Source organism: Schistosoma haematobium (assembly GCF_000699445.3).
Source record: "Schistosoma haematobium chromosome Unknown HiC_scaffold_214, whole genome shotgun sequence".
In the NCBI taxonomy this organism is placed as follows: domain Eukaryota; kingdom Metazoa; phylum Platyhelminthes; class Trematoda; order Strigeidida; family Schistosomatidae; genus Schistosoma; species Schistosoma haematobium.
Window position 1 is genome coordinate 6,765 of NW_026137050.1, and position 15,164 is coordinate 21,928.

The window sequence follows — 15,164 nt, forward strand, 5'->3', positions numbered from 1 at the left end:
ATGATGATAAAGGAATATTTTCATTATTGCAATTTGATACATTAACATCTATTCTACGTGAATAACTATTAGTTGGATAACGGATTTGAGATGCTTCCAAATACAATGAAATGAAACGTTCATTAATATCAGGAAATGGTGATATAAGGCCACAACAAAATGCTTGTTCCAATTTCATATAAAGATCATGATTTTTAAATACACTTGTACTGGCATAAACCTATGAAAAGAAGTTAGAATGTAGCGAAAATATTAACGGGAGAATAAAAAAACAAATGAAACAATGGAATCTAAGTAAATATATATATATGTATATATATGTTTTCCACAAAGTAAAGAAATATCTTGCAGTTTTGCATTAGGAATTGACATTAGCTAAACCAACATTGAGAATCAGGAAGCATTGGACAGTCGCTATATCCCATTATGAGACTCCTCAGCAGTGTACACACAAAACTGTATTTAAGATCAAACTAAAGACTTTCCAAACTGGCAACGAGGGCTCAACCTTCAAATCACTGAATTGGAATCAAATCCAACAATTTCTACAACACTTACCTAAATAGAAGAAAGAAACTAATGTATATCTGAGTACAGAAAGAAAAAACAATAAAAGAATAGTAACAAAAACGAATTTTTTTCTTGCATATTCTCGTTATTTGTTAACAAGTTCGATAAAATTAACAAACAGAACAAAAGCTAACGTAATATCACATATGATCAAAACTGATTACTGTGACTGACTGAAATGATGAAACAGTATTAGTAAAATTGTTTACAGATTAGATCATTTAGAAAGTGATACCAAAATATCTGTACAAAAGTCAGGTACTAGGAAAACTATGAAATACAAATTTTTGTACTTTATACTTTACAACAATTAGACAGGAATTAAATAAAACTAGAAAACGAGCAAGATGGGTTACATAATAATTGTACAACTAACCTAAAGCAGTCAAACCAGTTTTAAGAAACAGATCAGTGTAACTCACACACAATCAACACAAGAGTATTTGTTGAGATGGGTGAAAATATGAAAAATAAATGAAGCTTTGTGGTGTACATGTAAAGTGATAATGTCTCATAAACTTTTGATTTATTTAACTGTCAATAGGTTTACCTTTGAAAATATACTTCTAATATCGTATAGGTTTCTGTACTGTGTTTACAATTTTAAATTACAGTACATGATGTAATCACATAAATTAAAGCACAGATATCAAATAGGTAACAAATAAAAATGCAATAATAAAGACAAGTCAACATGAAAAGTAAAACTTAATAGGTAAAATTTAGGTTTTAAGCACATGAAATATCCATCCATTAGAAATCAATTAGTCAAACAAAAAAAACAACCTACATCGTACACGCATTCAAGAATTTCTCTGGCAACATCAGGTGAATTGTCAATCCAACGTGGATAAGCTTGCCAAAGTCTATAGAAAAAGTTGACTTTTTCACGAGCTGTTGGAGCGAAATGTTCTTCTGATTTCGGTACATTTATCCAATCACGTAAAACTTGTAAAACAGCACAGAATAAACGAGGATCGCGCGCTCTATCCATAATTAAACATAAATCTGGACCAAAGATAGTTTTACGCATTTCATGACTAACAACATTCAACCGTGACTTGATCATTTCAAGACCCATAATTAGTAAGTCAGTAAGCTCTGTTAAAATAATATACAAATAATCATTATTATAACAATTAAATTATGAAAGCAATATGACAACATTAGATATAAAATTAATGAATATTTTAAGGGTTTTCTGTATGATCCTTCAATATTATACACTGCTTCAACAGTAACCTGTGCAAAACTACGAAAAGAGGGATTGAAAAATATTGAAAGGGACTAATACCCATCCAAATTTTGTTTGTTCAGTTAATTATGCTGTCTCAATAACATTCTAATACACTATAGATTGGGCTTTGATTATTGAGTTGATGAAAACTTCGTTACATCAAGTAATGTCTATGAACGAAACCAAAGGATAAAAAGATAGGTTAATTTCATTCATTAAAAATCAACTTCAAACATTAGTAAATAAAAATTATACATTTTTTAAGTCGAACTTCATATATTGTAACTGAAATTTTCAATACATATAACTATGGTTACAACAAGTGAAGTAAATCAAGCTCAGATACAAATGAATTAACAACAAAATGTGAATATTTCAATACAGTGATAAATCTACTAATCGTAACGATAATTAAAAGTGAATTAAAAGTTGTTATCATTCATACAGAAGGAGGGATATGATAAGTTATCAGTATAATAAAGTAAGTAAATTACGTTTAAAACAATTGAAAAACTTATGACTCAATAGTTTAAGTACATAACTTTGAGTAGTAGTGTAGTAACATTTAGTCAGAAGTATACATTAATCTACTACCAAGCTAAACCAAACATAACCATTCGATTAGGTGCTTGTAAACAAAATAATAAATATAGCTACTTTGTAGACACTTTATTACTTAAAACAATCAATATATCCTACACATTACATCTATACACACAATATACAAACAGATCACTAATTTTTTCAGATTTATTCATTTATAGATAACATTATACTTCAAGATGGGCCAGGACAAATCAGCGGGAAAAACATTTTTTCTCCCGGACAATTTCGTTAAGTGGATCTGTATAAGAGATAATAATATGATTATAGTCTATGAAAAATAGTACGGGATCGCATCATAAGGAGCTCGAAAATTCCAACTATCCAAAGTAGGTAATGTATGGATGAAAAGCATTTCCGTACTTCATATAGATGAGAAAGGTGAGAGGGAAAACGAAAAAAACATCTGTTCAGAATTCTCAAATATCCCTCTCTAGAAGCATAGGAAAAAGTTGAAAAAGTTCTATCCAATCAACGTTGAAAAGAAGTTTCACAGAAATGGCTAAAAGAATGAAGGATTATGTGTCACGCCTTACTTAAGATGTTACCATATATAGGACGTGATCAAAAGTTTCTAGAAGATTCAAGTCATCGGAATATTTATAAATAAACTTGATGTTTTGCACACAGATCAACCTTGTAGTAGAGCTTTTAGCCATATTTCGCATATTTTCTCAATTGTTCAAGTTCACAAGTACAAATAATCTGGGGATACAGGAAGCGGTTAGGAAGTCAGTAACCGGAGAATTCTACATTGTGTTATGGATGCTGAGGAATAATGTGCTAATCATTATCATGTTAAGTCTAATGATGTCCTTGAACGTTAAATGAACATTTCCTATTGGCCGTTATTTATTTCACTCGTTAAATATTGTACAGAGGTTGTTTTCTATTTTTATGGTACGATGTGGTCTGTTTGGTTAGTATATAAATAGAGTATGTTTGAAATATGATTCATAACTCAGAGGCTGTGACTTGCGTTCTAGGCTCAACTGGCTGGACTAGACAGGGAAGCGGGACCAATCGGGACTCTAGGTCGTCCGTACGTGTTTTACGTGTCACTGTAATCGATCGATATAAACGCTGTTTATCATAACTGTGCAATCCACACGTTACAACATATTGCAACAATGATAATTACTTAATACTTACTAAAAAAAAATCAAACTTTGTAACCAAAACTAAACTTTTTTTATTAAAATCGGAATTATGAGAAAATTACTTACGTGCTGATGTACCAGATTCTTGAGCATTAGAATTACAATTCGGTGTAACTAAATCTTGTATAAGACGATTAACAAGTTTAACTAGTTGTACAATACATCGATCAACAAATGCATGTGGATTAGACTGAACTTGTGTTGATGTGAACAGAAGAAATGCCGACTGTAATCGTGTTAATAAAGTTGCTTTAGAAACACTAGAAAAGTAATTAGTACGTAATATGATTTGACAGTCATATATAGGTATTGAAAGTAGTGATACTGTATAAATGTCAATTAAAATAGCTAATTTATTCATAACCATAACCCATAGCCAAATCTAGTCGATTTTTTCTACATATAATACGTTACTTTTCTTAATAAAAATTAAATACAATTCACATAAAACAACTCTAATTCATACTTTTGAAAAATCCATACTTAACATTGTAACACGAGTGAAACACTTTCCTCCGTGGTTGCATTGGTAACCCTATTTATAATCGATAACACTGGCATTTAGTTATTTCAGTTCGTCAGTCAGTTAGTGATACGCTGCGTAGAAGCTGATACATATGAGCATCAATTCAGTGAGATAAAATTATTTGAAGACAAGTACTAACAGTATTTACAGTGATAGAACCGACTACATGTAACAAAGAAAAATAAGATCTCAGGACTCAGGTTCTGAACGATAGCAAAGATTAAATGCCCCAGAGCCAGTGTGAACAATTTTGAGCCATTTCATTCTAAGTTTCTAACCATTGGTTACGATAATCACACCAACATCAACAACATAAGTTGCACCTATTAATATGGAGAAATCCAACTGTCAGTTACTTCATGGACTGAATCCACGTTTTCGTTAAACCACTTCTAGTTTTCTTCAAACATACTGCGACACTAGACAACCACATCCGTGCAGAAACGTGGTGATTGGTTACACTTAACACATGTAGTAGCCACCTCAGTTGATCAAATATTCATCACCACATCAGTCGATTTGCCATCTCTCTTTACCTGGTACCCATTGCCTTACTTCAGTAATGCTTACTCGATGATTCCAAAATACATAGGCACTGATTCAAAGACACCTATGATCGAATACTAGTAACTTACGAATATCCAATCAACCCAGTCGAATGCTTCACTTCATATTATTAATTCGGAAAAATTTCCAGATATAATTTCCTTTATTACATTTTTCATTTATATTTGAACGAAACCGTTTTCTTAGTATGCAGTTTTACTACGGTTTATATTATTATGTCAATTTTCTACTCCACTCCATTTGATAGACATATTTGTATGCCTGAAGTTCCATAGAAAGAAATTAATAACTGAATATGTAAAATTACATGTAAAAATAATTATAAATAAAGATAGTTATTTAATGCATTACTTTTCACTAAACATTGTGAATGAATCTTGTATTGCTTTTAAAACTGTTGAATAAATATCATATAATTCAGGATAAGCAGTAACTTTCTGACGATGTGATGCTTCAGCTGGATAACGTTCAAGCATAGCACGTATAAGACCAGCACAAGAACGAATTAAACGAACATTAGTCAATTGTCGTGTTAATACATTACATAATCCAACACTGAAATGTTTCACATTGATTAATAAAGTTGGGCTTTCCTATAATAAAAAAAGAAAACATTTGACAAATGCAGTTAGTGGTTTATTAAACTTCGAAGGCTCTGAGAATAATCAGGAAGTCTTAAATAAGTAACATATTTTTAACATTCAAATGAGTAGAAAAATAGGATTTTCTGACTTTTCGTGACTCAGTTTAAGCCGCTTCTTTAGAGAATAAATAACCAAATCAAAATTTTGACTTTAATATTTATTCTCTGAAGAAGTGGCTTACACTGAGTCACGAAACGCCGAAAAATCTAATTTTTCTACTCATATGGACATTACAAATATATTATTTAGTTATAGCAATCTACCCAATGCTAAACTTTTTCGAAATTATCAAGTCAAACCTTGGTAATGAAACCTACAATCAGGAAGTCTATATAAGTAAATGTATCTCTGAATATAGAATATTGAAAAACTAGTACCATGATTAAGAACATGTAAATAACGTACCAAAGTTGAGAACAAGACACGAAGAACCTCCAAAGTCATTAATAAACTGGTGGCTTGTGTTGCACCAAGAGCACTAGTAGATGATGCATTTGCGTGGGGTCCAGAGGGAGTAGACGTCGGTGTAGTGTTTGATGTCCCACTCATGTGTATTCCGTGTGTATTGAGACTATTAGCTGGAACTCCTCCAGATGGTGTACTCGACATCGAGTGTGAAGACGATGAATCGTCCGGAGAGAAATAACGGTCAATAAATGCAAGTCTAAGTTCACAGGTTTCACCACCCCATACATCAGAGCGAAGAGCGAATTCTAGTTGAGCTAGCGTTCGGGATACAGACTGTTCAGACAAACTTCCACTTTGACTAGCGTCAATAGCCTAAAAATTGCGAAAATTATCAGGTGTATCATTGGTATCTACAAATATATACCTTAGAAAATGATTCCTATTCATTGAAATACGCTTCCTATGATATACACCTACACAGAATGCTATGATCTACCGATTTTGAATATCATTAAAAAGTTTCGTACCACCAACTATTCACTGAGTTCAGAATTGCCACTTAACAGATTGATAAATTAGGAGATCCGATATTTACCATTTCAAACTAATCAGGAGCTAAAAGAACGAAGCATTGGTATTTGAAGCGATGGGTATTGTGTTCAAGTCTTAGTGTAAAAATCAGCACTCAGATACATGTATATCTAACTGATGAGTCCAAAATATAACAAAAGCTCTCCCGCAATTTATCCATTCTAATGAATATATTGTTGCATTGTAAAATTAGTTAATCCAAGTTCAATAATATCTGAATATATTACAGAAACAATATCATAAAACTTACTTGACAGGCGAAGCGAATTAAAAGATTTACAAGTTGATCACGCTGGGGCTTATCAATAGGAGAGTTGGTTGGTTCAGTCTAGAATGAATTTTTAGGAAATACACGATCGAATGTTAGTAACAAAAATACAGTAATAAAGTTTATGTAAACCGTGAATGGCTATGTGTTTTTGTGGTCAACATCATACCACTGAATTTTAATATAGTAATATGTTGTTTTTCACCATTTGGCCATCGTGAGACTGCGTTTTTTGATGAAGACAGACATCTAAATAAAGCATAACAAACCGAAACTTTTAACACTAAGCTAACAAGTGGTGCGTTAAAACTTCCGTTTTAATGCCCTGTGCATCAATACAGACTTTTAGAGGATAGATTATAGGTTTGTAAACAAAGATTCGATAAATAATCAGGCACATAACAGGACTTACATTTATCAAAATAATGACAATAATTAAACACCCTGCAATTCGTAAAGTAGTAATCCAAACCTAGTAATCTATAAAAGTATATTTTTCTTCATGTTGACTTAAGAATTATTGAATATAAATGAACTGCTAAACACAGATGTGTGTAATTAATTTTGATTTTCTGCACTCTACATCTGAAACCAAAGTTGGTGGAAAGGTCAAGTTGCAATCTCCAACCTATTGGTTGATATTACGATACATTGAAAATTTTAACTATATATATATATATATATATATATATATATATATATATATATATATATATATATATATATATATATAACTTACTTTAGCTGAAGTTTGGATATTCAAATTCTCTGTTAATGATGAATTATTATTATCTCCTGGATTTAAATCATCAGTTATCTCCTTTGAATAATTCTCAGTTATTTCACGGCGACACCGAACATCCCATTGAGCTGTAGTATAGATCATATCTAAAGCTAATCGACGTTGTTCAAGGGGTAACTAAAACATAATGTGGAACGAAAAGCTCATTATAAGTAAATAACCATAACATGCCATTGTGATCAGTAATACAAACATTTTTATATTTTTACGTCGGTGTAAATCATTAACTTGAGACGATGGATATTTGAATCAGGTTCTAAGTTTGCTTTTGACTTACTGACTGTAAATCAAAAATTCAGAACAACTAAAAAATGTAACTAGGGTACATTTACTAAACTTTGAAACATTTTTTTTGTAAAATAATGTTACTGTTCGACTGTCTAAATTAAAGCAGTTGAGAAAGTGTTTCACACTAGAACATGTTACAAAATTTAGCACCTTAATAATCGGAGATTTCCATTTGTCATAGTATAATCAGTAAAAAGTAAATCACATTTTCAATACCAGTACTCCAACACCTCTATATGATTTTTTGGTTGAGATCATGAATTAATTGATGTTAGACCACCGTTGGAAACCTGGAAGCACTGGACGGCCGTTTCGTCCCAGTATGGGACTCCTCAGCAGTGCGCATCCACGATCCCGCACCCCGCGGGATTCGAACACAGGACCTACAGGCTTCGCGCATGAGCACTTAACCATTAGACCACTGAGCCGGCATCCAATGGTGTTAGGTGTCTAACATCAACCAATCCACGAAATTGCGCGACCATCAAAAACTTAACAATGTCCACAACCCCCATACTGATAATTAACATGTGCTCACTAGTGACTAGCTTCGTGAGGGAATTCTCGGAGTTCTAGTGAGAAGTCGTGACCAGTGGAGCTAATCCGTGTCGGGTAGAGACAGGTATCTACCTCAGTACAATGGAAGGTGGTTGCGCAATTTCGTGGATTGGTTGATGTTAGACACCTAACACCATTGGATGCCGGCTCAGTGGTCTAATGGTTAAGTGCTCAGGCGCGAAGCCAGTAGGTCCTGTGTTCGAATCCCGCGGGGTGCGAGATCGTGGATGCGCACTGCTGAGGAGTCCCATACTAGGACGAAACGGCCGTCCAGTGCTTCCAGGTTTCCAACGGTGGTCTAACATCAATTAATTCATGATCTCAACCAAAAACTTAACAATCTCCACAACCCCCATACCTCTATATGAGTTGTGTGAATTATTGAAATAGAATAATCAGTAAAGGAACTTATACAACAGAAATTCTGAAATAACTAGTTAAAATCCATAAAGTTAGATTTCAAATAAAAAAGAAAACTGTGAACATAGTTTACTCACCTGTTGAACAGAAAGTCGAGATATAATGAGTATAATATGAGGTAATATTTGATGACGTATTGGATAATACAAATCTGAATGTCGAACAATTATTCCTCTTTAACAGCGAAAAAACAAAAAAAAAGTTGAGTAACAAAAAAACAAGTGATATTTACAAATAAACTACCTAGAATGTGAAAATTTAAAAGAGGAGAACGAAAGAATACGTAAAGATAAATAACAAATATCAAAAATCTATGATTTCCAAAGCATAAAATTGTAATCAGTAGTATAGCTAAATAAAAAAATATGTACATGACTAATGTGACCAATGAAAACAAACTGGTGAATCAGTCGTAGGATAGTAAGAACCTGATCAAATGTGTATTGATCTATTATTCTGTCGTATAGTATCAGCATAAAGAGATGAAATTATCATAATGAACGCCAAAATAATACAGATAATAGTAGTATCAGTGAAAGTAACAAATAGAACATTACAGATAGATGATATGATTCAATCAAGAAAAGAATAAAGTTGTTGAATAAATACTTATCCGTCAACAATCGATTATAGGTAACAAAGAACAAAGCACATACTTGCATCACTTCATATCGTCACATTAGCACCGCAGGATTGAAATGGTCAGGATAGGCATATACGAACAATGCTGTTAAGGCACATATGATCGAATACTAGTAATCTATGGATACCATTTATATTCACAATTATAAATAATTGAACATCTAGACAATTGTTCAAGGGAAAGTTAGTGTATTCAGTTTAAAGCTATAACTTATTTTGAAAGCTATTAGCACTATTCAGTTGCTTAAACCGAATTTCCGATCTGAGTTTTAAAATCTAAGAGTTTTTAGGCTTAAATCATTGGGCTCTACAACATACAATCGTGTTCAGTAAACAACTGATAATTGTATATCTAACGCAAAATCTGCTAAGAAATACTACGAATATCACCGAGACAAACACAAGTATAGTTTCAATTACGATGAATCAATAAGTATATGGCCATACACAAAGATACTAGAAGAAATTCATGTATAATCAATTATCACAGTGCTTGAAAATAACGATTCAAATAACAGAGGGGAAATACAATTTCTTAAGGTTCCAAATACATTAAGAAATAGGTACCAACAAGTAGAGGTAGATTTGTGTTAATTTACAGAATTTCAAATAGTATTATCATTATCAAGAAACTGGTTGAGTATATAATCAACAATTTTGTTGCTTCAATTTTTACTCAAACTGTTTGTATGAGAATTTATAATACAATCCAGTTAGTGTGGATCTTGAATCTGACAGTTGACCCAACTGAGAAAACATTAATTATAGACAACTAGAACTTCAGAAAAATAAAGTTCACCGATATGATAACTATTTTTACATGTATACTCCTTCATATTTATTTCGTAACAACCTAAACATTATCAAAGTGAATAACCTCGAATCTTCAAAATCAAAATATTTTTAGGTGGATTCATAAATACATCTTACAGATTTAGTGAAAATGGTTTTCATAGCCTATAGTTTTAAACTATAAAAAAGAAGACCATCTTTGGAGAATAATAATTGTATACCCATTAGTGTCTAGTGGCTTCAAGATTCATTTCCCAAATTTTTGATGAGAAATGATCAGTGAAGTTAATCAGGCGAAAAGTAGGACAGTCACTTGTCAACGAAATTGACTAAGGATTGTGATATATCACTAAGTAACTAAAATTTAAAATGTAGACCACTGGATTTTGGCTTAGTTCTTTAAGCGTATTTAGGTTAAATCTCATTTGAAGCCGTGAATGAGCAGTTCTGAGAGTATCGAACTATCACACAACAGTAATCCAGTAATCCTTAAGTTTGATGATATGCTAATTTGTGGTTACAAATAATTTCTCTACAAAAACTGTCTACAAACTATAAAAATACTCCTACAAAACACCAGAGTAAATAAACCAGTGAAAACTGACACCAGGAAGAAAGTTAAAGAAGAACAACTTACAGAATATGAACACACGATTGAATACCATGATCTTCTAGCATAATTTTTTTTGTTGCCAACGCAAGTGCTTTCTAAAATACGAAAAGTAATCAAAAACATTGCAGTTCTTTCGAAAATAATTATTTCACAGTTACGACTATATTCAGTTTCAAGACTGCCTACGGTAATTAATAATTGCGAACGACTGGTATATTCTTTTAACATGTGAATGGATCTATACGGACTTAACAGACCTAATAACTGCCACACAGTACTTCAACAATAATATCCAAAGCGACTGAAGATAAAGACAAGTCAGGAAAAGAAGAAAAGCGAGACATTTAAGACAGTAAATTTGAAGTATAACAATATCATATTTATAGCAGCAGAAAATGATCTTGAAACAGTAAAATTAGTAAACTAAGCGTGAGGACAACCAATCAAATAACAGCAGAGGTCATTGAGAAAATATGAATCAACGTTTGAAATTGAAATAATTAATGAAAACAAACAAAAGTACTGCACCATCAGAAGGTTGTTACAGTAAGTGTATCCTAGCATTCATTACGTAGAAAATTTTCAAAGTAAACAACAACAACAATTTTTATAGTTTAAAAACCAGGGTTCATTTTAGAATAACTATTATACTTTTTACTACCTCAAGAGGAGTGACAGTTAATGATAAGCGTTACTGTTGCAAAACTCTTGTATACTGATTTACTACTGTGAAAACAATATTCCGACTGTATTCCAATGAAAAATGAAAATAACTAAACAATCAACTTAAATTTATTACAATCTGTATTGGATGATTAAATAGTTTTAAATAATATCTAACTTAACAGTTATTTGAAACAAAAACGTTCATCGTCAGCTGTCATTTTCAAAGATTGAAAATAATACTTCAGTAAAGATCATTCATACTATGAAATTAAAAACTATGGAAAATGAGGAATTATGAAAAGCAGTTTATCAATCCCCTTCCTCACCTCTTCCCCGATCTCGAAGAAACTCATAAATAGTATAAACAGATAACCAATATATGTATTACATTAAACACTTTATTAGTTAATGCAGGGGACAGTATAACTCTAGAATTTAACAAATGTTACTTTCAATTATGCTTCAATTGATCTTACATGAATATAATATCGTCCTCGCTTAGTTGAGATGGTTTGTTTCTATCATAATAAATAAATTATGTCTTTATAACTACTTATCAAAATACAACAAAGATTGAGAACGAACGCTATATAAAAGTATTCCCTCCGTCTGTTTTTTTTACCTGGTCTTCAGGTCCCTGTATCCAGGCTGGAATTAGAATATCCAATGCAGGATTAACAATTTTCTTTGTTTCTGTATGTGCGCCTTTTGCTAAACATTGAAACACTTGTACAGTAGCTGTACGTAACACATTGAATTTTGCAATTAAATGGGATAATAATTGAAGACCAGTATATTTTTCTTGAAGATCCACAGCAGTTAAACTACTTGTTAAACAAGGACGGGCAAACTCAGTGAATTTACGAAGGCGATAACTTTGGTCACTGAAAAACGTAAAAAGACAAAAAAGTACTAATCATATACTATGTTATTGGTTCACTTACAAAAAAATAGAGTACACGTACCCTTGGAATGCATTTGTAATACATATTTCATGAAGTAAGTTTGTAAGTTATTTCATTAGCTTAATAATTAATGGATAAGTATTAATGATTATTTGACGTTAACAGTCGTTATAAATTTAATAATCTAGTGACATTATATTTTAGGTATGATGATCATGTAGTTGCATCGAATCTACTTAAACCCCTCCGAACATCTAGCTTTTTAACAAAAATTACTTCATTAACAGCGGTGGAAACTACGGTGCCTTTTTAGTTCTATTCACATAACGTAGAAAAAGAGACAACACAAAAGAATTAACATTGAACTGTCCGAGTAAACATTAATTTCTTTTGTTCTGCTTGGATATATAATACAAAGATATTTATTGATCAGAAAGTCCCTTAATTCATGAAGGAGGACAGGAGTGACTTTATCAGTATATTAATTCTGTTTACATTAATTTCTTGTCAATATAATGATGATAACATTAGACTGACTTAGCAAACATTTATTCTAATTACACATCAAGCAAAAGAATACGAAATGAGATAAATCACCTTTGATCTCGTCAGAAGAACTGATGCAGAAACAAAATTAACTGAGTTTACCATACTAGTAATAAACATATAATTACTGTTACATCTTGGAATTTCCCATAAATAGTGTTTTGAGTTAATCTCAAGACCAGTGGAAATGCAGTTTCTTCAGAACGTCACTTATCAAGCAAACGTTTATGTACTTGGTGGTCATCCAGACTGTTGGTATGATGGTTATTAATACTGCCCAGCATATGGTGGTGCATTATACAAAATCCGTGACTTACTAGTTAAAAGCAAAATGCTTTAATGACTAAACTGCCGCTCTACCTTTTACTTAGAGAGTTTGTTTAGCAGGATGAAATAGTCAAAATAAACTGCTTACCAAGCACTTCCCATGTGAACATAATTCGGTGTATGATAAACAAATAAACTAGCCATTTGGTAATACATAACACGAAGTTCAGTACATGTTTGAACAGCTGGATCTTCAAGTAAAACTGAGGTGAACAAGTGTACTAAATCATAGTCTAAAAATATAAAAAAGATATAATTATGAAATTCAATGTGAAAACTGCAACAATTTATGTAGCTAGAAACCATTAGTACGATAAAAATTGTGTTAGTTGAGTATTAGTATGTTATCGTACAATTTTTAAGGTGAACAATGTAAACTAGGCCTTAAATATCTTATGGCTCAATCTACACAGAACAATAGGTATTTTCTCTGACATTTCATAGAAACAATCTAGTAGGGTTAAAAGAAGATTAAATGATTAGGTGATTGTGTATGAGTGTGGAAGAGAGAGAAATAAATAAAGCACTGTTTGTATTCTATTATAGCACCAAATTAAACAGATCTTTTTCTTTTAACGCTATAGACCAACAACTAAGAAAATCACGTAATCAGAATTCTGACTACTGATCAGCTCACTTGTATTGCCAATAGGATAGATGAACAAAGTGTCAATTGACACACCGATTAATGAATAACAACCAAGATCTTAAAGCTTATTGGTCCCTGAGTACTTTACGACAATCAAGAGATGAAGAAAGAGAACAGATTGGCTTTCAATTGTACTCAATTCAGACATGGCTTAAAACCCATCCAATAATAGAAAGTAAAATCTACGCTGAACATCAGGATAATTATGAAATTTCACTGACGGAATAGCTACGTCACAAGTGGATAGACACTGAGTAATATGCCCGTAATAAATTAACAGTATCCTAGGAAACGTGGACACATAAAAAGTTTCTGAATCACGAAAAAAAGCTTATAAGCAGGAGAATCCAAAAAACAGTAATTTCAGTATTTAATAATTAAAAAAACAAAAATACAAACAATAACTTCAGGTAAGACAGTTCCGAAAGTTCAACTTTTTCAGTGCCGATCCCAATAAAATACAGACCGACCGTTGGTGCTACCTTGACGTGGTGATCAGGCTTGCTTATTATGATGAACCAATCGGCTTACACTGCCTGGAAAAGTCGTTCCTAAAAGGTCCGACCATGCCAGACAGGTCGGTTGAAGATCAGTGAGAAAAAGCAGTAGACTCAAGGTCCCAGAGAAAAGTCGTACTACTGACTAAACAGAGGTGTGACGGCAGTATTGTGTTTACCTCAGACAACCAACATAACAGCGATGCTGCCTTACCATAAAAGATTGATAAGGTTAGAAAACGTCGAACCTAAAAATGGACACTTAGCCTTCTCCCAAAGATATCCGTTTCGGTCCGCAAAGTTTCAACAAGTACGGAACTTTCATATACATAGTTCCCTTTATTATTGAGATAAATACCATTTCAACAGCTTTTGTCCAATCAATTATAAAAAGAAACTTGTCAAAACATTATTTCACAGAACAAAAAGAATATGTACTGCCGATACAATAGAAGAGGAAGTTATGAATGTCAAAAAGTGTTTAAGGAATAACGGCTACCCAATGAAATTTATTGAGAAATATGGAAAACGTGAAGATGAAATACCCAAAGAAACTACAACAAATAAAAAACATGTTTTTATTGAACTCAAATTCACAGGCGATAATGTCACAGGGTCAATCAATATGAGACTAAAAACTGCATTGACAAAAACATATCCTGCAGCTAAATTGATTGTCCTGTCCAAAACGACATGTTCTTTGACACAATTAAAGGTCGACAGGTATCCCTTTCATGTTACCACCAACTATGTATACAAATTTACATGTATCTGCCTAAGCAGTTACATTGGTAGAACAGAAAGGAGAGCCTACTGAGATGATCAGGCCACGTGTTACGTATATTCCAGGATCTACGTTGCATATGAGGGACTGACTAGGATATA

The 15,164-nt window shown here is 32.3% G+C and overlaps 1 protein-coding gene across 1 annotated transcript; it reads right to left on the reverse strand.

Moving 5' to 3' along the window:
* Positions 1–1,360: 1,360 nt before the first annotated feature.
* On the reverse strand, positions 1,361–15,151 carry MS3_00001322 (uncharacterized protein; the record flags this gene model as incomplete). The annotated part of the gene is made up of 10 exons (XM_051208767.1): positions 13,222–15,151; positions 11,978–12,239; positions 10,714–10,784; positions 8,720–8,816; positions 7,314–7,493; positions 6,557–6,634; positions 5,713–6,087; positions 5,015–5,256; positions 3,637–3,830; positions 1,361–1,671 (listed from the first exon to the last, which is right to left on the reverse strand). Coding segments are annotated over exons 1-10 (2,028 nt in total), but the record flags the coding sequence as incomplete, so codon positions are not given.
* Between the last annotated feature and the right edge of the window lie 13 nt (positions 15,152–15,164).